Here is a 23,178-nt window from a genome sequence, read left to right as displayed (position 1 = left end):
GGTCTGGAAATACCTCAGGCTTAATCATAAATATTTGAGGATGTGACAAGCGGCATTTTTCACGCTCGAGAGACACCGAGTCGGTATTCAAATGCATCATTCACAGCGCGCTGCCCTCTCCGGCCGGCGCTCCTGCTGTCGCGCCACCCTCACGGCTCCCCACCGCCGCGTCAAACAGCGCCAAAAAGCACTTAGCCCTGAAACAAGTTAAATCATCTTCCTCACAGCATCCCATGATAACGTTTATCCTCTTTGCATTGCGTATTCCAAAGCATCAAAACAGTCACAAACCCATTGTACGGAATCATCCAGCTCATTACCAGGCAAAATTAATACCTAACTCAACACCCAAGCAGTAGAAAATTCCATAATCCCACCAGCCCATCCAAGAAAGCTCCTAACTGGGCTGAGCGGAGGGTGAGGGCTGGGAGGGGAACCGCAGCTGGATGAGAAAAACAACGTTGGAAATCCCTGCTAGGGATGGAACAGCAGGAAGCCGAGGTGTATCTGGAGATGGGTGCCCATCTCTTGGTGTCACCAAGTGCCCGAGAGGATGGCAGAGGGCTGCGGCCTGCTCGCAAGAAAACAGCACAAAGGCAGAAAAAGAACGAGCGTTGGTCAGGACTTCTCAATTCAACAGGGGGTAGTTTTTCCCTCCTCACTCTAAACTGCAAAACCATATGCAGAGTTCAATAAAAAAAATTTATCAGCATAATCACAGGGCATTTTCTGGTCAGAGTTGAAGCCAAGTCCCATGACACCCCAAGCAGAGAAGAACCCTGTTTTTAGGGAAAACAGAAAGGAATTTGGGGTCAACCCTTCTTGGCATGACTTAGAGCCAGAACATTCCCATGGTGCCGCCAGAGGCGGCCAATCTCTTTTTCTACGGAAAGGTCATATTCCCTGTGACGTGTGCCTTTATCGCTAGCTAAGTCACAAAGAGTCCACAAATAATCTAATAAATAAGAATAACCACCCACCACAGTCAATGCAAAAAGGTGTTTTAGGGGAAATATATTATTGGCTACAAATTCCTAAACATTTTCACTACTTCTGTTGTTCCACTCGGCACTGGAAACCTTCCAAACCGCTACCCCAGTTCCTGGGCACCACGGGGCCCCAGCTTTCTGGAACAAGGTTAGCAAGGCTAGAATGGCTTCTCAAGGTTAAACCAGAGAAATTAAGTTAAGGGTACTTCTCTAGTATGAACAAAACCTGGTTCATCCTTTGGGTGGATGGATGGTTCAGCAAAACTTCAACCAGGTGTCTAATCTCTTCCCACACACACGCATTTCTCTTCTCCCTTTTTGTGATGTCTGCAACCAGGGAGGTATCAGGCCTGGGCAGTCATCCCAACATGCTTCCCAGCACCCAGAACACACGCTGCATCTGCCCGTCGTGATAAAGCGGTCAGACCTCTACAGTTCACGTGCAGAAGCAAATGAGCCTACCAAACGCCTTAACGCCATCAAAGGGGAGTGACATCTCTCCTCCCACTTCTACTCTCCTGGCCCTATACCGTCCTGACCTTCTCTTGAATCAGCTATGGCGCTCAATAAAAGCTCCTCCAGGAAAAAAAAAAATAATCTGTGGGTTTTCTGCCCTGTTGGTTTCTGTGGGGCTCTTGAGTGTTATCAGCTCACGGAGGGATTAAGCACCAGCAAACGGAAAGTGGAGGAATACGTAGCGAGGAGTAGAGAGGAAAATCCCCAACAGGGGACACAAACCTGCACTGCCACTGCTCCACAGCACACGGGATGCTGTGTTCCTGCTGGAGACCCCCCGTATCTCCTGTAAACAAGCAGAGGCACTTCATGCATTTTAGGAGCCGTTTCAATTGTGGTTCACCTGTGTACCTACGACCACCGCAGCACCGCAGGAAAGCTCCAAACCCTGCCGTATTCACAGCTGGAGAACAGCACAGTCTGTCTTTGCTCATGATGTGCAACCTGGAAAAGGGGGGGGGGAGGGGGGCTGCTCCCCATTTCCCCAGACGGAGACCCCCCGTTAGCAGGTACGGCCCAGCATCCACTGCAACGCGCGTCTTTCGTAAAGACACGGGAGAACCCAACATCCCGACTGTGCCATCAGAAATAACGTGTTTGCAGTAAGTGCGCGGCCCACGTCGTGGGACCGCTGGGGAAACGTGGGTATTTGGCGGCGGAAGCGGAGCCCAGCTCTGCTGGCAGCCCGACCCCAGCGCTGGCAGCAGGGAAGGGAAAGGAACAGAAGGCCGAGCACGCCGTTTGGGGAGGGTATTTAAATATTAACCGATTACATGAGCGCTGGCAGTGCTTTGATCAGCGCGCGCGAGGAGGACACGCTGTACAGCAGGCAGAGTCACGTTTAATCTGAATTCCAGCGTCAACACGCTTTTAATTACATCTTCAGCCAGGTACTTGGAGGTTTTTTGTCATATCAACTGTGGGCCAAGACTGGGGGGTTTTTATACCAAGTTTTTACCAACGCTTCAGATTTCCTCTTCGCCCTGTCACTTCCCTGCCTTTGCTTTTATTACAATTCCAGAAGAATCGGCAGAGGGGAAAGGTTGTTTGCTCTTTATTTTAAACAGGTATCATCTCTTCTGTAGCATTTGCAATGCAAATATTTCCATTTTGCTGGCAGATGAGACTCGAGGTCCTAACCGGATAAATCTGCCTACACTGCTCGAGCAGATAAACCCAGGAGCTAAGCCCACTCGTATTAGGTACCTGCCCAGTGCTGACACGGGTTCACAAATAACTACAGAAAGGCAGAAAATTCCATTAAGAGTTATGGCAAAACTCTGTATAATCTACTGTCAGTAGGAAGCTCAATAACTTGCTGTCATTTCAGATTATTTATATTGCCATAATCTGTGATAGCGCCTGCATACCGGCTTCAGGAATTTGTAGCTTCCTCATTGCCCACCGAGGAACACGAATACGGGAGAGGAAAGAGCTCAAAACTAACAGCAAGGAAAAATACTCCGGTAACAGCTTTTTCTGTGGCTTTCCAAGGTACAGCCGGCGGCATGCTGAAGCTTAACCCCCTAACGCTGCTGAGGAATGTGGTAAAGTATTGGAAAATAAAATACAACCTGACCAAGAGGGGGTTGTGAAAGAGGACAGGAATGAAGGTCGCACACAAGGCTACGAAACCAGTGACCTAACCTGGGCTGTGCAACTGTTTCCTGGGGGCATGACATCCCCCCTTTCCACCCGCTGGTCCCTCTCTGCAATGGGTGGAGGAGGAGAGCAGAGCGCTGCACGGCTCCCAGGCTACGGCCAGGGTAACGTTAAAGGCTACCAGGAGCACAGATGATGAAAAGAAGCAGCAGGTGAGTGATTGCTGAGTTAACCCCGTTCACGAGCTATTTGTAGAACTCCTACCCCTAAATCAACTTTGTTTTATTGAAACAGGAATGTGGGATTTTGCCAAGAGTCTTGGCTGCAGGAGCCACCAGCTGACACTGTCACTGGGACACGGATGGCATAACGTCCTCGAGTCAAACTGTACCCAATGGAAGTCAACGTGCATTTGCCAACGACCCCTTCTCCTCGCGCAGACAGCTGTGCAAATAATCACCTCCAGCAGAAATTTCTCTTTTTTCTACAGTGCTCTCTGGTGGTTTTGGCTAGAGAATATAATGGCAACAGTCTCGGCGTTAGAGGGTCTTTCCACCTTTCTGGTGCCTTCTCATGACCAGTCCCTTCAGACGTACCCAGTTTCCTTTCCTGCTCGATAGCCGCAAGCCCACCAGCAGCCTGCTGAGCAGTGTGGGCAACACTTGCGCTATGATGTTTATTTTCTTCAGCTTCTCCCCAGGAATTATTCCAGCCAAAGACGTCAAACCACTATGCAAAATAGAATTTAAAAGCTTCCCTCTGTGAAGATGATGTTATCGTCCTTACCACTGACAAAGGGAAACCTGATGCACAGAGCTGTATTTTTTTTTATAGAAGATACACATTTATATAATATTCATATTTTGCCCCAAGCAACACGAGGCTTTCAGGAGAGCCAGACGTCTCCATCTTTCGGTCACCAAACACGTTTGAATCCAGCACAAAGGAACAGGAGCCTGCAGGCTTCTGAGTTTTGTTTTAAATCACAAGTATCATTACAGGCATCGTGGGCTGACCCCACTGTGGAATGAGGGAGATGAACCACCTAATGAACCGCACACCGGCTCCAGCGCTGGCTTTAAATCGTACATCAGACAAGTACGGCCACAAAGCTCTCCTTTCCAAAGCCTCTGATACAACAGGATGTCTAACGAACGGCTTTGGTCAGTTATTGATCATGACCGTTATTCCTGGACTGAAGGACCCGCAAAGTGCATGACACAGCCTTCTCCCCGACCCACTCGTGTAGCAGCACAGCTCCCACTCCTCAAACCCAACTGCACTGCTGCCTCCCCGCTCCTGCCCCCAGCATCTGCTTTGAGGCCAAGGATCCTGGACAAAATAATAAAATTGAGCACGAATCTGTTCTGCGGAAAACATTTTTCTTTCTCGAGTAACTTGAAGAGAAAGAGCAGAGGTGCAGCACCAAAGGGCTTTTACCACTCAGCTGCATTAACTCTTTTCTCTCTTCCCATGCACTTCCCAGAAATAAATCTAGACCTTGATAGATCTATATAATCTAGATCACCTGGATGGGCTAAGAAGAAACTGTGTGCAAAACGAGGTGCCGAAGTCTAAGAGCTCGCAAACCATTAAGATGAGTCAGGTTGTTAATCCCAGATCAAATCTGCACAGCCGCTGGGGACGTTCCAGCAAGCCTTCAAACTTGGCAGCTTGATCTCTACGATGGCCCAAACCCAAAACTCACATGCAACGAACACCGAATCCTTGGCTGAACCCTGGGGTCTGAACATCAAGAGACCAGTGCGTCCCCCACATCCAGACATTGGCTTAAACAGCTAGAGATCAAAAAAAAAAAAAAAAGTCACCAAACCAAAGCCAACCACCTGAGATCTTTTAATTGCCTTTTGTTCAAGCTTTGCATTTCTCCATGCTGCACAGCTAGACCCAATGCACTATGACCACTTTGATGTCCAACGCCAGCACTGAACAATTTATACTGGCAGCAGTAGGTTCCTGATGGGTTTTCAAGACGACGCAGGATAAGCGTTGGCTGCACGGCCCCAAGGCAGTATAATTACAGGGAGCTCACTTAACTCTTGGGTCTGCATTCAGAACCATCTCAATTAATGATTTTTCACCAGCCTGTCCCCCATCCTCCGGCTCTATAATCTTACACATACCCCACTGCAAGGAAAGCAGAGGGTAGGAACTGTGTGAAGGGGGACAACATACAGTGTGATGCATCGCCCCATCTTCTCTTCTCCTGCTACATCCTCTCACAGTGCTAAAACCAACACATCTCCCCTTTGCGTATGCAGGTGGAGACAAACAAGTCATTAGTGTCTTACCCTGATAAGACGCCCAGCACCAAGTTGAGCATGAAGAAAGAGCCAATGATGATGAGAGGGATGAAGTAAAGCCAGTTCCAGGTATTTCCTGCAGCATCGTTTGTCTGGAAACAGAAAGGGAGAGAGGAAAAAAAAACCAAATATTAATCAGCCTCAGAAACAAAATACTGTAGAAGCACAGGGCAGAGGGCAGGGGAGATTCCCCTCAGATTTCCATTGGGCTGTCCACCACCGACACGCTGGGTAGTTCCGTTGTGTTCACCGGTTCCAATGCCAGCAAGAGAACTGATGAACCAAGCTGCTCGTCCCACTGCCCACCCCACCGTTTGCCATCAGCCCCAGTGAGAAGATTGATCTCATACCACAGCTCCAGACTGACCCTGCTGCAGGGCCAAAACACGCTTTTAAGTGACCTACCTCTTTCCAGACTTTCTACACCCGCCTCCTCCCTCCCCACCCTCAACTCTGACTCCCCACGTGCTGAGCATCGGCGTCGCATTTAGATCCGACTTGAGACACGCAGCAGCGGGAGGGAACCACAGCCTTCCGTTACTCCGCGCTGCAACGAAGGCAGAGAGTGGCTCCGTGCCCAGAATCTGCGCATCCACACAGCGCAGGAGAAGACAAGAAGTCTGCAAGGCATCTTCAGATGCGCCTGCAATTCCACGGCTGCTTACTCAGCACTTTGGGCTTCCGTCATCAAAACCCGTCTGAGGCTCCCTGAGTAAGCAGCAGCCTAGATGGAGGGGAGGGAAGGGCGGTTTAGTTTATGACAAAGTTTCTGCATTCATCAGCCACAAGGGAGCTCTTTAAGGAACTGCTGAAAAGTAAAATGCCACATGGCCATTTACTGAAGCCAAGTGCCGAGAAAAATGCAAATTCTTCTCTTGTGAGTAAAGAATGCGGCAGTTTGAGAAACTAATGTTGGGCGTAAGGGAGGGGAAAAAGGAAGCAAAAAGAAAAGACCCAAAGACATTCTCCTCCTGCAGAGGTTAAAGGACAACGCAAACACAGGGATGACCCAACCGCAGAGGCTGGCAGAGACCACAGAGAAGCACTCTCAACCGCCAACTTGCACGAAATGCTTTAATTCTGACTGACACTGGTGCCTTTTACTTATTATCTGCAGTGCCTTGGGGTCACTACTCCCAATCACATTTGCAAGCGTAATTTTGCTCGCAGAAGGATCTACAGAAAGAGGAAGGGCTTTAAATGCATCCGTGAATGTTTGAGGCACACGGCCACTTGATGCCACCTCAAAATGTCTCTGCGTAAGTAGAAGCGACCCGATAAACATGCAAAACCGAGGTGCGATGTGCGTGACCGATGTCACAGCATTGCTTATAGGTACCAACACTTAGAGCACTGATGCAAGTAAATACCTTTTGAGACGTTTTTAATATGGCGCATATCTGCACAAATTCTTCAAGGAACATGCTCCGGCTCAAACACATGACAAGCATTTCTCCAAATAGCGAACGTCTTCAGAAATATCTATGTCAGTTGATCAGTGACTCACCCGAGAGGAACAGGGACTAACTAACCTCGCCACCAACCACCCCTGCTAACGGCAAAACCAGCGCGTGACAGACAAAGGAACTGAAAGGACTGAAGAGAAAACAGGCTGGTAAAATGACAGCAGAAAGACAGGGAAAATCTGTGCAGCCAAATCTCTCCTTACAATTTTTTAATGCCTTTTGCGATTCCTGTCATCCCACCCCAACCGCACCACGTTCACTGTTTTGTCTTTCCATCCCTCTCTGCTTTTAGCTATTTCCTTTCCCTGTTGTTCTTCACCGCGTCTCTACAGACGGGTTTGGAGGAAAGGAGGACACTCATCCTCAATGTTTCTTCCCCGTCGCCTGGGGAAGGCGCCTGGTACGGCCCCAGCCCGCTCTCCTGGGATTACAGCGCAAAGCCCACGGGCTTATATTAGAGGCTGTTCCTCAAGTCGCGTTTTGTGGACCGAGGTGGCAGCCCCCGTGTCTCCGGGTGGAACAAGAGCATCCCGTTCAGCAAGGCTGGGGACGGCACGGGGGGCTGGAGAGCCATCCCGCAAGGAAGAGCCGGAGAAGGGAACAGATGGGAGAAGGGAAACCACATAAACATGCAAAGGGAGTGCAGTAGGTTCGGTGCTGCCAAATGATCGTTTATCATTTATTTATTCATTTGAAGCCCAAACTTGGCGACAGATCCACAATTCCGTGCCACGATCAAAGCCCTTAAAAATGAAATGTGCTGAAATACGACTAATTAACCACCCTCCTCCGAGCATTTGCTAGACTACCTTATGTAGGGTAGGGACTCGCTCCGTTTGCTCTGCCTCACACACAGCGATCCGGGACAGACCAGAGAGCAAAACACCAGGCAAAAGGGTCGACCAAAACCTCTCCCGAGAGAGCAGAGCCTTCACGGACACACAGCGTCATTCCCAGCGCTCCCAAGGAGCACGCTTGAACCCAGTCACGGGTTATGGCCCCGGCTCCACCGCGGCGAGATACTTTAATGAATCCAACCCGTTTGCTGCCAGGAAAACCGGACTCCTCTCCTCTGGGGAGAGCCCCCAGGGTCCCGCAGGCAGCTCTGGCTGCGCTGGGCAGAGGAGGCAGCCCTCCGTCTGCCGAACCACCGGGGCTTGGGCTGTAGCCCAGCTCCAGGCTTGCTCATTAAGCAGGAGGAGCCAAGAGATCAAAGCAATTTTTACGTTCCAGCTAAAACATCTCACCGGCGTAACGCCTGGCTGACTGTCAGTGCCACTCGATCCTAACCACAGGCCGAACCCGACAGGGGAAAAAGTAAAATACTCGTCACGATGTGCCAGAATTACATCCAAATACAGCTTACGGGAGGGCTCCCTCGCTGCTGAGGAGCTGAGGAACCCACCGGGGTCAGTCACAGCCCCAGAGCTCCTCACAAGCACCGCCTGAACCCCCACACCAAGCTGGATGGAGCCTCACGCTGGGAGCGCCGCGGGCACCGACGTGGAGCAGCTCGCCTCCCTTAAACCTGACAGCACAAGAGTCCCGACAGCAGAGGTGCTGCACAGTGGGAAACTGAGGCACGGGAAGTCTAAGGGACACTTTCAGGGTCCCAGCGGAGGCCCAGAGAACAGTGCCTCTCCGGCCCCTGCAGCCAACCTCCCAACCAGCCCGGCTGCCACAGCCCCCGCCGCCTAACCTCTGCTCGGCTCCAAGCTGCTTCCACCCCTGACCTGTGTCGAAATGCATCCACTATGCCAATTCAACACCTGGTGCCTCCTTTCCCCTTTATAGATATATATATTTTATTTTATTTTTTTCCTAGAAGTCTAACCTAAATCCCCAGCAGCACCCTTCTAGCATCTTCCACGTGACCCTGCTTCACCATCCACGTCGGAGCCTGATGCCACTGCTCAGCAGGAGCACCCAGGTCACATAAGGGTTGTCCTTTAGCACCCAGCTGTGTTGGCTCTCTGCACAGCTGGCTTTACGTGAGGACAATCTCTCTGCCCTTTCATGCGGCACCGAGCACGTTGCCAGGATCCCGGAGCAGCGACAGCATGGCCACCGCTCCACAAAGGCAGGTGAGTGAACACTGTCACCTATAACAAATGAAGAAGGTAAAAGGTTTCAGCCACGCAGGGAGATTGATGTCCTGAGCTCCCAATAGAGCCAAAGAGGATGGAACATCATCCAGCAAAGCACAAGATACTTCCCACGACCAGCCTTTTGTGAGTTCTCCAACACCAGAGAAAGGCCGGCAGGGACCTGTTGGATCGGGGCCAGAGGAGGCCACGAAGATGATCCGAGGGCTGGAGCAGCTCTCCTACAAGGAGAGGCTGAGACAGTTGGGGTTGTTCAGCCTGGAGAAGAGAAGGCTCCGGGGAGATCTTCTTGATGCCTTCCAGTCCCTAAAGGGGGCCTACAGGAGAGCTGGGGAGGGACTTTTTACTATGGCATGTAGTGATAGGACGAGGAGGAACGGCTTCAAACTGGAAGAGGGGAGATTTAGATGAGATATCAGGAAGAAATTCTCCCCTGTGGGGGCGGTGAGCCCCCAGCGCAGGGTGCCCCGAGGAGCTGTGGCTGCCCCATCCCTGGAGGTGTTCAAGGCCGGGGTGGACGGGGCTTGGGGCAACCTGGGCTGGGGGGAGGTGTCCCTGCCCAGGGCAGGGGGTTGGGAACAAGATGGTCTTCGAGGTCCTTTCCAACCTAAACCATTCTGTGATTAATGCTCTGTCTCTCAGACACAGAGAGCTGTGAAGCCACTGCTTCATTATGTTAACAAGATGGCAGCTGCATCTAATTATTAATTCATTTAAAGATATGTTTTGAAACAATTGACTTGAAAGCAGCCTACTGCTGCTTGCAATGTGCTGCAGAGACCAGAAACGCGTTTATATTACCTTTCATCTTCCCTCCTGCAGCCCTGGCCATGGCCCATGCCGCTGGGGCGGCAGAGCCCTCGTCCCTGGCTGCCCCGAAGTGAGGTTCTCCTGTTTCTGGGACTTCTTGCTGCTGCGAGACCAGCAGCACCTCTGGTCCAGCCAGTCCCATCCCATCACCGTGAGATGGTCAGCCAAGCCCTGCCTGCTCCGACATCCCTCTCCCAGCCCGTCCCCATCGCGGCAGCACAGCGCCGCCTCTCTGGGGACCCTGTCCACAAGTCAGCCTGGTGCTCCCCACAGCTGGGACATCACCGGGACAGCCTCGCTGCCCGATCCCACCCACTGCTGCCTCCCAACAGGGCTGATCAAAGGGAGCAGGAGCAGGTTGCGGTAGGGGAAGGAGCGTGTAACACTTCCTTGGAGCAGTGGGGAGTTACTGGGAAAACTGTCACAGCCCCTACAGCAAAACGACGCAGCAGCCCCCAGGGAAGGGAGGGCCGCGCAGTCTCTACCAGAGCCGTTTGATCACGGTCTGCATCAGTGAGGAGATCCCGGTTCTGGAATTCCAAAATAACAAACACGCAATTAAGTGAAATTTGGTTTGCGAAGAGGCAGGTGACTGCCTCTGCTCAACGGGTGGAGGTTTCATGAGATTTACAGACTACAAATTCAAGCAAGTCAAACAGAATAATCCCCCAAATCCCGCCGCCCCTCTTTTCTCAAAGCGGACGGCACAGCTGCCCACAACCTCCCGCTCTCCTCCGGCTTCTGCAACACATCCTAAATCTGTATTTTGCACGACGGGAGGGATGGAGGATTCCCACGTGCCTCGGCACGTGTGCCACCGACCCGCAGCCAGCAGACTGCCACGCTCAGGCCGTGCCCCGAGGGCGAATGTGAGCCCCGATGGCGCTGCAGTCCGGAGCCCACCGCTCCTCCCGGCCGGGGCACAGAGGAGACCTCCCACCGCTCCGCGCTGCCCACAGCCCTGTTCACTGTACGCTGAGGGCCAAACAAGCCGGGCAGCGATAGCACATGTTTAAACAACTTAAATAACCTATTAGACACTGCTGAACATGATTAAACCCTCTTGGGCAACACAAAAGTGGGCAGAACCACAAAGACTTTGGCCATAGGAAAGTGCCGGGTGACGCATGGCAGGGACTGAATGCCCCAATCAGAGGCTGCAATGAACTGAGGCCAAAAAAAAAAAAAAATCTCACATTTCAGCTCCTCATTTCCAGGTTTCTGATCAAAACGCCATCATTCTCTTTGCCCTTCTCCCGAAACCATCACTGTCTCCACTTGCAGTCCTGTGCTGAGAGGAAGAGCGCGCTCAGGGATGCTCCCAGACAAGGCTACGCCAGTTCGACTCTATCACCGCAGACCCACACATGAACACACCGACTTTACGGAAGCCTATAATTAATATAAATTATACAAACTTCCTGATGACTTCGACTTGCACTCAGGGAGCTGTCGCACAGGGTGGGATGTCAGTGGTGGCAGCTGCCGGACTGACCCTCCACGGCAGATCCACCTCTGCGTCTGCACCTCCGTGGGTGCAGTCGCTGTGATGCAAACTCACTCCTGCTCTCAGCTGGAGCCAAGGAAACGCTCTCCAAGCTTCACGGCTCGGGGATGACTTCCCTTCTGCTGCTGCTCTGGGTGGCAGGCACCTCTCGAGGAGAGGACCTGCACAGAAGCCTTCACCAGAGCTCCTCTGCCAGCACCCAAAGGCAGCCAGAATGCCTCTATGGGTGTTCATCTGTTGACTTTGGAGCTTAAGGGCAGCATCTATGGAAGCGTAAAGTCACAGACCATCCCGCCACGTATGTACCAGCACCAACCTGGGCACCAAATCGCAGGACAAGATCTGGACTGGTCCTGCCAGTAGATCTCCAGCCGGGGCTCCCTGGCTGTGCAAAGACACTGCTTTGGGCTCTCAAGCTGTTAGAAACTCATTTAGACTTAGAGTTAACTCCACTTTTTTTGCCAGTAGAGCAACAAAACAACTCTCTTCACCTCTGAACAAAGAGCCATTCTGCTGCTTACACGAGTTTCTTCTTTCAGCCGCTTTTGACAGGAGTAGCAACCCTGAGGCGATCGCCCCGGATCTCCAAGGAACAAATTCTGCCATCGCTTTGCTCAGCACATTGTCCATCAATACGAAAAACAAGCAATTAATGGGCTAACACATAATCCTCTGGAAATGTTTCCAGAGTGGGGTTCAATAAAGAAGGGATCTAATTTGACAGATACAGCCAAAGCTGAAACACCACAGACCATTAGTGCTTTACTATGTTTTTAATCAAAATGTATAGTACACTTACAGTTTACTCACTTTAATCTAATCAATGGCAAAGCCTGACTTATTTGGAGCAATTAAAGCATAATCTTCCCTTAGATAAGTGCTTTTGCATTGAGGACAACTCTCAGCTGTCTTTGAAAGATGAACTCTATTTACCCTTCATCTGATTTTTCCCAATTCCCTCCTTGCTAATTCTGTTAATTAACGATGCTATTTATGGTTGATTTATTTCTATCTGTTCCTATTCTTAGGATTAGGTGAACACAAAAATTACCAGGAACAAAACCAAAACGAAAAGCACGTACAATGTGCACACGGAGCCCTGCCTTACCCAGCGCGTTTTCTCCAGGCACCGAGGAACTCCCGCTGAGCTCTTCAGAGACAGACCGACCTTGCACAACAAGGTATAAGGGCAGAAAACCCAAATTTGCTGAGAAAAGCCATTCTGAGTTCAATCCGTGGAATCAATGACGACCTCCTCTATTCACAAAACAGTCACAGATTCAAATGACAGTTAAACCAGTCACTTCGCTGGGATGCTCCGTAGTCCACGTTAGTACAATATCCCAACAGGTCAATAGAAAGCGAGACGTGCTTTCACAGATGGAGGATGGGGTATACTGGTTTCACGTGAACTTAATAGGTTCAAGTCCAAATCTAACTCAAATCCGAAGGCCCTGAACGCATAGCTGTGATCAAGCATAAACTTCGCTTTTTCTAATTAAGAAACATTCGTTATTTGCATTGTCTTTGTAAACAAAATCCCTGGTGGGAATTCCAGCCCCGTTCTGCTGAAAGCCCTGAAGAAAATACCTCTGGCCCCAAAATCCGACCTGGTGGAGTGTAGGCCAGTGTATTTGTCAGATTAGAGCATGAGACACTTGGCTTCCCCCCTCAAAAAATAATCTCAAGCCTAAAATCTAGCGGGAAGTTGAATAGCTCTACTGTATTTCAGGTTTTCTTTTAAACAAAGATGACCGCAAAAGGGGACTGGATATGGCAACCTTCAGAAATAAGCCCAGGGGTCTAGAGGATGACGAAGGGGCCTCAGTCTCCCATCAATAACATCCTGGAAAAGCTGAGCAGGAGTACAGCACCTTCCTCACCTCCCTGAGAAAGTTATGCCTTAACGTCTCATTCAGTAGAGCTGTGAAATACTTTTTCTCTCTTCAATTTATTCAGTTACCAAAAAAGTATTATAAATCATTATTTTTTGAAAATATTCAGTTTTTTCCTTTTTTTCTCCCAACTTTTTTTTTCACGTCTCTCTGGATCAGCTGAAAACAGTAGAAGAAAAACAAACAAACAAACAACTTTTTAAAAGGCTTCTAAGCCTTATATACCCCTTTTCACCCAGAAACACCACCAAGCCCTGCACTGAGGTCTCTATTGCTATCCCCGGCTTTACAGAAGAAGATGGAATTGGGTCACAGTCAGGTGAAAGGAGAGCTGCTTCCACGCTTCCCAGCGGACCAGCAAGAGAAGTCCCATCTCTCAAGTCCTCACCCAATGTGCTGGCTTATACGAAACACCAAAATCTGCAAAACAGTATTTTTTTCCTGCTGCCTCAGTTCCAGTTTAAACGCAATCCTGGCACAAAGTCAGTCCAATAACTTTGGTTACTGACTTTCAGGTGTTACAGTCCATTTGCAGAGAGCATCTGGTGTTCAGCTCTGCAGGGACGTGACAGCCGGGGGTGGGGGCGTGCTGGCGATTGACCCTTCTGAGCACAATTAAATTGGCAGAGAGGTGCGTTTCCGATTGATGCTCAAGGGTTGTACCACCTACGGGAGGGAAGTGACAGAGCACCTGCCCGGTGCGCTCATTCGTGTGAAGGATAAAACTAAAATGGGCTGGGTAATGAAATTAGTGGTCAGCCCAAATCACGTTCCCGCACGTGCCGCGTACAGCGAGGCAGGGTGGGATTGGGGTTGAGATGCCCACCTTGGACATCCCTCCACTGGGGATCCGGCGATTCAGGTCATTCAGAGCAGGTGCCCTTGTATGTAGAGGGGGTGAGGTGGAAGAGCCCCAGTCCAGCAACCTGCACGGAAATTTGGAGTCAGGCTGAGAGAGTTGGGGTTGTTCAGCCTGGAGAAGAGAAGGCTCCAGGGAGACCTCATTGTGGCCCTACAAGAAGGCCAGAGAGGGACTTTTTCCAGGAGCATGTAGTAATAGGATGAGGGGGAATGGCTTCAAACTGGAAGAGGGGAGATTTAGATGAGATGTCAGGAAGAAATGTTTCCCTGTGGGGGCGGTGAGCCCCTGGCGCAGGGTGCCCCGAGGAGCTGTGGCTGCCCCATCCCTGGAGGTGTTCAAGGCCAGGTTGGACGGGGCTTGGGGCAACCTGGGCTGGGGGGAGGTGGCCCTGCCCAGGGCAGGGGGGTGGCACTGGATGATCTTCAAGGTCCCTTCCAACCCAAACCATTCTGTGATTCTATGATAAGCTTAAACACTGCAACTTTTGTTTTTGTCTGCTTTGAGGAAAACTCTTTAGCTGGAGGGTTCCACATGTAGCCTGGGAGGGACAGGGTCTCAGGAAGCCCTAAGGTTCATCTGAGGTCCCGCTAACAACTCGAGATTGAAGGATCTTCTGTCCTCCTCCTAAAGCACATCATGTTTCTGCCTCCTGTGCCTTTTTAGTAGGTGCCAAGAGGGTTTTGGACACTAGGAAGGATTTCATGGCAGAGGATGTGTTTTATGAGGACCCTTTGGGACAACCTACCTGTTGTAAGGACCAGCAGTTGTAAGAAAAGCATTCAGAGAGCCCAGTGGCCTCTGCACTCTTTTTTACACCAAACCTTGGCCAAAGGCAATCAAGTCCCGAGTGCAACACCTGCTCAAACCAAACTCCCTGGGAGGAGGTACTCTCAACTCCTAGCACTTTTACACTCAAATCAGTGTTTCTGAGAAGATCCTCTCTCTTCACAGAAGGTCTTTGAGTTATTCCACTCTTCCTTTTGACCTTCAGGATAGAGGTTAGTCCACTTCATTGCAGTAATAACAATCCACTTTGTTAAAATCTCCCTGGCCACTCCTCAGATCCATCCATAACTCCCCGTTCCCAAGTGGGCATCAGATGAAAAATATCTGAAAATCCTTTGAGTCTTGTGACGTTAAAATCGATGCTGTTTCGAAACAAAGCTTCCCCCCCCAAAGGGAAGTCCCTTGCATCCAGCCCCACAGCCACGTGCTGTTTAGAGGAGCGGAACCACAGGGCTGTTCACTACTAGGATCAAACTCCGGAGTATTTCACAAAAAGCAAACTACTCCTGGCCTCAGACCACACACAACCGCTCTACTGCAGACTTTAAAAGCCCTGGTGGCACCCGGTGTGGATAAGGGGTGAGACACCAGGCCTGGCATTCGCTTTTCACCCCTCAAAACAAGAGCCCAGCCGAATCTGTAACAAGCTTGGGGTGCTAAAATTAAAGCATCCCTTTAGGGGGGTTGGTGGAAGCTGCACAAGAGCCTGCCCAGGGCAGGAGAACGCAAAAGGCAGCAGCAAACCTGCGCCTGAGCAGAAGGCAAGAGGGGTTAGTCTGATTTCAGGAAAAAAAAAAAAAAAAAAAATCATGCTGAAAGCATAATTTCATTTGCATACACATTTCACTTTGTATTGCCAGAAGCCACTGTCTTACTGTCACTGGAATTATCAGCACACCAGCAAGAATAATTGGGAAAGGTGCTTCCCCCCACCAAAGATACAGTTATGGTTTGAGGAACCCACAACAATTTATTGTCATTTAGACAATTATTCTCTCACCCGATGACCCCTCCCCACCCGGGAAGAAACAAGGAAACCTGAGGGGTTGAACTATAACTAGATTTCATAGAATAAGACTAGATAATTAACATTAACAACATTAAAGAAGCAATATTAATCCCCATACCAATATAAAATACACCAGGACTATCCTCAGCCCATTCTATCCGTAGAAGCCGTGCGCTCCCCGCAGTGACAGCAAACGCGGGACCCTGCGAGCGCTGCGGCTTCGGGAGGAAGGCAAAGGCTCAGGGCTCTGGCACCGGGGCGAGGAGTTCTCAGGATGGCAGCCAGCACGGGAGAGAGAGAGCTCCTCAGCAAACTTTCTAATTTATAGCGAATGTGCCATCGATGGTATGCAATAACCCTGTTGGCAGCGTGGGTCCAGTGCCCGCGTCTCGCTCCTCCTCATCCCTGCGCCTGGTGAGCTCGAAACCACCGAGACCTTGAAACCCGCACACCATCGCTGGCTGTAAAGTCTAAAAGGGCAGTTTTCCCAAGCGTTAGAAGAGACATTAGTCCTGTGTCGCTCAAACCAGGACAGGTACCTGAATCAGGGAGCGCAGTAGCAGCCCTGCCTGTCCCCTGCCGTCACCCTGGGCAGCGGCGCCCACCCGTCCTGCCCGACGTTCCACCAGAGAAACCACTGGTTGCCGGACAAATCCAGTGCTCTGCAGGGACGGTAACTCCGATCTCGCTGCGTCTCCACAGGGCTGGTTGTCCTCAGCTCCGACACGGCCACACTGCATCCAGCCTCGCAGCTACCCCTCGCCACCAGCTCGTCCCCGCACCTCGCGGGGCTGCCCTGACCCCCCGGAGGTCCCAGAATAACCACCACAGCACGTTTGCAAATCAAACACACAATACTCGGGCATCAAGTGTGGTACATGTGCTTCGTGCATCCCCGGTGGGCGTACGGGTACCCTAAGCACAAGGTGAGGCACCTCTATCCCCATCACAAACCAGAATGATGCACAACCTCAGTTCCAGGAAGAGAAATCCCTTTTCACGCAGCCAGCAGTCAAAACGGAGAGGGAAAGGCAAGCTCAAGAGATACCTTCACATCCCCAAACGCGAGGGCAAAGCTCCCATCGGTTTCTAAGGGGGAGGAAACCCAGGTGGAAGACTCAAACAGAGGAGATCAACAGTTAAAAAAGGAAAATAAATGCATATACATAGATAATTAGCCCTTTGGGTTGTTTTTTTTCTTTTTTTAGGATTTAACTTTTCTTTCCAAATAAGAGAGGAAAGGAGCTGTAATTCTCTCGAGCACATAAATCCAGGAGCCGGGCTTTCAGAGGATACCATCCAAATGCATAAAATCAACCCAAATGCCAGAAGACACTCAATAAAATCCTAGAATCTGGCAGCATTTTAATTTTGCTACAATACTGCTAGCCGTGTATGAACATGTTTTAACTATAGTTGTTACGTACAGTAATAACGTTAATTCAGCCAAGCTTAATAGAAGCTAAATCCTTCCCTTTGTTTCTCCTCTTCTCCAGCTTTACAGAGCTGGAGAGATTGAAAAAGCAAAAACGCTGACGTTTTACGCCTTGATCCAAAGGCTTATGGCACCAATAAATCAATACGTAAATATGCTAACAGGATTTCTTGATAAAAAATTCATTCTTTCCCCTGCTAGTGTGGACTCACTCAGCTGCTTTATTCATGAGCGTGCCTGCCCGGCGCTGTGAAAGCTCTTTCACTGTCAAAAATTACAGGCTGACCAAGGGACTCTACCTATATTTTTTTAATCTTTTTTTGTAATCTCTCCTCCCCTGTCTTGTATTTTTAAACAGCTGTGGACTTTAATTATGTACGTAAGACTCAGTCTAGGCAATTCCTATTGGAAATAGGTAATGCAGGTTCATGATAAGGAAGGTCAGACCTATGACGGAGGTACTCAGGAGGAAGCATTGCCCCAGCGAACACACCACCGGCCGCCCTGTGAACCCCACTGGGCAGTTATGGCACTGGAGCTGTGTCGAACACGGACCTTACATACATGAGAACCTTCTGCAAGGTCACACAAGTTAATGGCACAATGACGAACAGAGCCCAGAAAGACCAAAGCTGTAGTCAAAGGCAACCAAAAGCAGCTCATGGGCTACCCACGACCCAAAGACCTTTCGTTTGGCTCGTAGTCTTTAGCTGTGACAGTGGACCGAGGTGTTGCCTTGCTGGGGACCACAGCGCTCAGCCCACAGGCGGTGCCATGGGGGCACCCGCACCGAGTCAGACCCGTTTATCTCAATGCTCTAACAACCAGCAAACCTTCCCTACCTGCAGCCAACATTCATCGCGAACCGAGGAGCCAACGAGCTAGTAAGGCCAAGTAATTCTAAGAGTTTCGCCTAAATGTGACTCAAACTAAGATGCTAAAGAGGCAGCCAATTCAGCCAGCAAACCTCCAAGATATTCTACAATTCAAAGCAGCACCGCAGGTGCCTCATGTAGTTATCTTCAAGTTTCTTTCTCCGAGCACACAACCTCCTTTCTGAGAAGGGGGAGAGAGCACTGCCAAGCGCCCACACAAGGTTAGCAGAGGCTCCTGGCGTTGAGCTGTTTGAGGAATGTTGCTTTCAAGTTTGAAATTCTTGGAAAGCGAGAGTGGTTTACACGTCATTCATTGCTTGAGAAGACTCATGGGTAAGTCGAGTTACACTTAGAATAAATTCAGTGTCCTCTTGATGTTTTTTTTCTTGTAGTGCAAAGCCAACCAGCAAGGCTTCAGGTATCTGCTGTCTTCCACTGAAGAGCCAAAGGTGTTCCCAAATGCACTCCTAAAGTTGTGAGGAGGGAGGAATACGCACACTTACGTATACACACAGACGTTTTGGATGCTCACAGATATCTGCAATATTTACATAAGGACAAGGATGCGTTGAGAGCAAAATAGAGGCTTTGTTGGCCCAGTGGGTAGATGCAGAATAAACTGTTCCTGCCGCTCAGCAGCCCCTGTGGCCCATGGCCCCTAAACCCAGCAAGACAGAGCCAGTCACATGGGCCGATTCCCAGAACACTGAAACAATCCCATACTCAATCATTTTCTGACTTTGAGCATAGCAAATTGTGGATCAATGCCCAAAATCATTGGAGATAATGACAGACCTAAGAATACCGCACAGGCTTCATCATCTCAAATGCAGATCTAGATTCTTCCTGAAAGAATAAAGCCCGTACACCTCAAGCACTGATTTTTTTCCCCTCCAAACATTGCAAGCCAAAGGCTTCCCAAGACATTTTCAATAGCAGAAAACCGTTTAAATAAACTAAAGTCTTGATTCTATTGCATAAAACGATAACAATAGGCTATTACACGCATGCGTTCTTCAGCAGAGGGTTAGGATTGTGCAGAGTATCGATCTATTTAGGTTAGGCCACCTTCTCATTTTGTCTTCTAATGAGACTACCTCCAGCAGTACAGCTTCTCCCCTAGCCAATTATAAGCAGAAAATATCCTTGTAGATACATCAACCACCCACAGAATTAGCTGGAGCTGAGAACTCTGTTGCGCAAACTTCACGGCACGGCAAAAACCCCCCAAATCCGGCCCTACTTCTCAGGACAGGAGTCCAAAGGTCCTTTCATCGCTACCGTTTTCTTGTTTCAGACAAAGCAAAGCAAAAACCAGTTGCTCAAGATCCTCTCAGCTCCATCTAAAGGTGTTTCGCAAGGTTTTTATTAAGACATTTTAAATAGAAAAGGACTATCTGCTACGGGAGAAAAAGAAAAGATTTTTCTTAATCACAGGCCTTGCCAAATTGTTCCAAATCCGAATGAAAACTGTCTGTGAAATTCCAAATTTAACTGTGAAAATGTTTACTGTAGTGTAAATTCATTAAGCCTGCAGAAAATTATGAGACTGGCCCAGAGTTGCTCTCCTCCATATTCCACCAAGAGCCTTCGCCAGGAGGGAAACAAACCAGCTGTAAAATAAGCAGATACATCCAGATTTTTTGTCCTTGTGTTAACGAGCAGGTGACTTAAAACACAGTTTCACATGCTTCAAATCACACCTGCCCTGGTTAGCAACCATCTGGCCAAAAAGACAGGAATTACCCACTTTTTCCCCTCGTCTGCCTCCCCTGCCATAGGGAGCGGGTGTGCGAGCACTGGTGTCCACCACTGGAAGGTCTCACCCCGCTGCAGCCCATGTCTAGAATTACCCCCGGAGCGAGGAGCTGACCTCTGGCTGGTGAACTCAGCTCCAGCATCGCTACGGCACTACGAGCTCCGCATGGGAGAACTGCTCCAAATTTACCCGCTTCTCTGTTCAGAACCAAATGAGCAAATATTTTTTAATCCAGCTACATGACAACTGGTGCTTCCACCATAACAGCCAGTGCAAGTTCTCCAGCTGCTTGGGCTGTATCCTGAGCTCTTACACGGTTACAAACCCGCGCAGATGAACTCTCACTCTTGCGTGACTTTTTAGTCTGGACACTAGGCAAGACTACTTTGATCTAGAGTTTCTCTTGTTTTGGAAGCAGTTGTCCTGCTTTTCACAGTTACTGGGCAATTTTCCTCCTGCAAGGGACTAACAAAGGATTTGCTGGATTTTGGCACAGGGAACACAAGAATATGAAAGTGTTGATAGTAAAAAACATCGGGATTAAAAATTTCCTATATGAAAAGTCTCTATAGTGCCGGCAACATTATCTGTTGGAGAACAAACAAGGGGTTGCTCAGAGAGGTTGTAGTTGCCCCATCCCTGGAAACATTCATGGTCAGGTTGGATGGGGTTCTGAGCAACCTGATCTAGTTGAAGGTGTCCCTGTCCATGGCCGAGGGGTTGGACAAGACGGCCTTTAAAGGTCTCTTCCCACCCAAACCATTCTATGATTCTATAAACAGAAGAAGGGAGGCTTGAACGTCACCAGTGCTGACCCTAAAGGCAGGCAAGGGAGAACAATGGCACCTTCTGCCAAAGAATAAGCTTCAACTTGCACCTTGTTGTAGCACCCACATGGTGCCCTCATGGAGCACACCAACACACTGACTGCAGAGGACCTCTGCCCCAGCAGGCTGTTCCCTGCCTCTCTACAGCCAACACAACGCAGAAAACAGCCCTTAGAGCATCTGCGGAGTTGCCCAAGCCCAGCCCCCCCTGAGCCGCCTTGCAGCCCCACGCCGAGCATCCCGCTCATCCCACTGCCGGCTCACCCAGGCACAACGCCACGCCAACACACCGATAGCGTGCCCGCTACAGCGGCCTGCCTTTGTGCCTCTCCTGCACCCCAGGCCACACGCTCTTGTAGACCAAAGAGCAAAGACTTTCTCCCGGAGCCCGGGCACAGCCAGCCTTTTCCGCAGGAGGACCTAGCCGGGGGTATTTTGGGTTGCCATAGGGACTTACAAGAGCAAATAACGTCTTCGCTTTTGGTTTTCTTAGAAGCGTTCTGTTCTTCTCCTCCACTCCAACCACAGATGTGGCAGTCGTGGCATAAGCAGACCGGCGTACTTCTGAAAGCACGCAGCTGCCTTTTCCATCCTGTGTAGGAAAGCAATTGTTGGGCGGGCGAGAGAGCTGCTTGTACCCTCCACGCTGTAATGCTGTCAAGCGGCAAGTGAGTTCCTTCAGCTGGAGTTTTCACTTCTTGGCAAGCACTGATGATTAAGCTGTTGTTTGGAGAGATTTTCATTTCTTTTCAGAGAGCAATTGCTCTGTTGAAGCGGCTCTTTAAGTTTGTATGATATATGTCGCTCTCCTGCTGTAGATCTTAAATGCCTCCTATTAACCCTGGAGGTGGCCACCCCACAGTCATTTTGAATACACCTTCACCGAGACATTAAATAAAATGCAGAAGATTCAGCGAGGCACTTCAACTCTTGCTCAGCTTTGCCCATTTGTTCCAGTGCTTTTCAGAACAGGGTAATTTGCTGAATCAGGACTGAATCGTCCCAATCCTTTTAGGCTTAAGAGAGAACGCCCATGCGGGCACGGGGTCAGACAGTCTGTGTTTCCAGGTGGATGGAGACCCGAGCATGGTCTCGGACACGCCTCACACCCATCTTGGCATCTAAATGTTGCAAAGCCATTTTAGCCTTAGACACGTTCCACATTTTCTATTATAATATCTTTGGATTTCTGCAAAACCTTCCAGATAAGGACGCATACGGAGCCTGACGTGCAGTAACACGCTAAAAGGCCTGGGAGTTCAGCCCTTTGGCAAACAGGCCCTGTGACCCTCCAAAATCCAGAAGGAAAGCACGAATAAATGGATATCAGCCAAGGCAGAATTTAGACTGGTATAAGATTGTTGTAGACAGCTCCTCATCCCACACAGAATCCATCAGTGGTACAGATTCCTCTGTTTACCACGTGCTTTCCTCTCACGGGGGCCAGCAGAGCAGATGAGCTAGGCAGAGGAAACTTGTCCCGCTTGTTCCGTCATCTCCAAGGGATTTTTCAGCTGAACTACAAGCCTGCTGATGAACACACCAATTTATTATACTGGCGTATTCTATATATTTGACAAGGTCTCATTAGTAGCAAATATGTTACTCCAAAGCCTGGTCGTGAGGCTTCTCTCTGGAGAAACGGGAGATGAGAGATCAAGTCCACCTTCTGGCTCGAGAGCAAGATGCTCGAGACAGTTTGGGCATGGAGCTCTAGGGAGGGTTTTGAGGCACAGAGAAGTTTGATTATTTTTATGCCACTAGGTTTCTTCCTGGCTGCAGGGCACAAGAAGTAGGTGATTCTGTTTATACAAGAATTGTTGAAGGTTGGGAAAGATGCTGAAGACTAGATGACTGTCACACACAAGTGATAATGATAATCTGAATGAGGGAACATTGAGATAAAAACACTAGTTTTTCTACATAATAATAATCCTCCCCGCCACTCAAGCAAAACACATTCTGTAACAACATAATGGGATGGAACAGACTTAAAACAAGCAGGAAACACAGGTGAAATCCACACCTCTAACCAGCTGGAAGAAGGTCTATGCATCAACCCATTCAAGACCTCAGAAGAGGTATAAATGGGACATGGGCAATGTACAACAAGGCCAAGTGCAGGGTCCCGCTCCTGGGTCGGGGCAATCCCTGGTATCCATGCAGGCCGGGGGGGTGAAGGGATGGAGAGCAGCCCTGCCTAGAAGAACTTGGGGGTAGCTGGGGGGTGAAAAGCTGGACTTGAGTCGGCAATGTGTGCTGGCAGCACAGCAAGCCCCCCGCACCCTGGGCTGCATCCCCAGCAGCGTGGCCAGCAGGGCGAGGGGGGGGATTCTGCCCCTCTGCTGTGCTCTGGGGAGACCCCCCTCCAGTGCTGCCTCCAGCTCGGGGGGTCCCACAGCAGAAGGACG

At 49.8% G+C, this 23,178-nt stretch overlaps 1 protein-coding gene across 1 annotated transcript in view; it reads right to left on the bottom strand.

Annotated features, from left to right (window-relative positions):
* CACNA1B (calcium voltage-gated channel subunit alpha1 B) overlaps positions 1–23,178 on the bottom strand; it is a gene marked incomplete at both ends in the record, with an annotated part of 308,104 nt that overhangs the window by 161,010 nt on the left and 123,916 nt on the right. The window contains one exon of the mRNA XM_082492464.1: positions 5,420–5,523. Within this exon, the coding sequence (XP_082348590.1) occupies positions 5,420–5,523 (104 nt within the window). The remainder of the gene's footprint in view (positions 1–5,419; positions 5,524–23,178) is intronic.

Source organism: Vanellus vanellus (genome assembly GCF_965231255.1).
Source record: "Vanellus vanellus genome assembly, chromosome: 18".
Lineage (NCBI taxonomy): Eukaryota > Metazoa > Chordata > Aves > Charadriiformes > Charadriidae > Vanellus > Vanellus vanellus.
The sequence above is the reverse complement of the archived record's forward strand: the minus strand, read 5'-3'. Positions and strand labels throughout refer to the sequence as shown.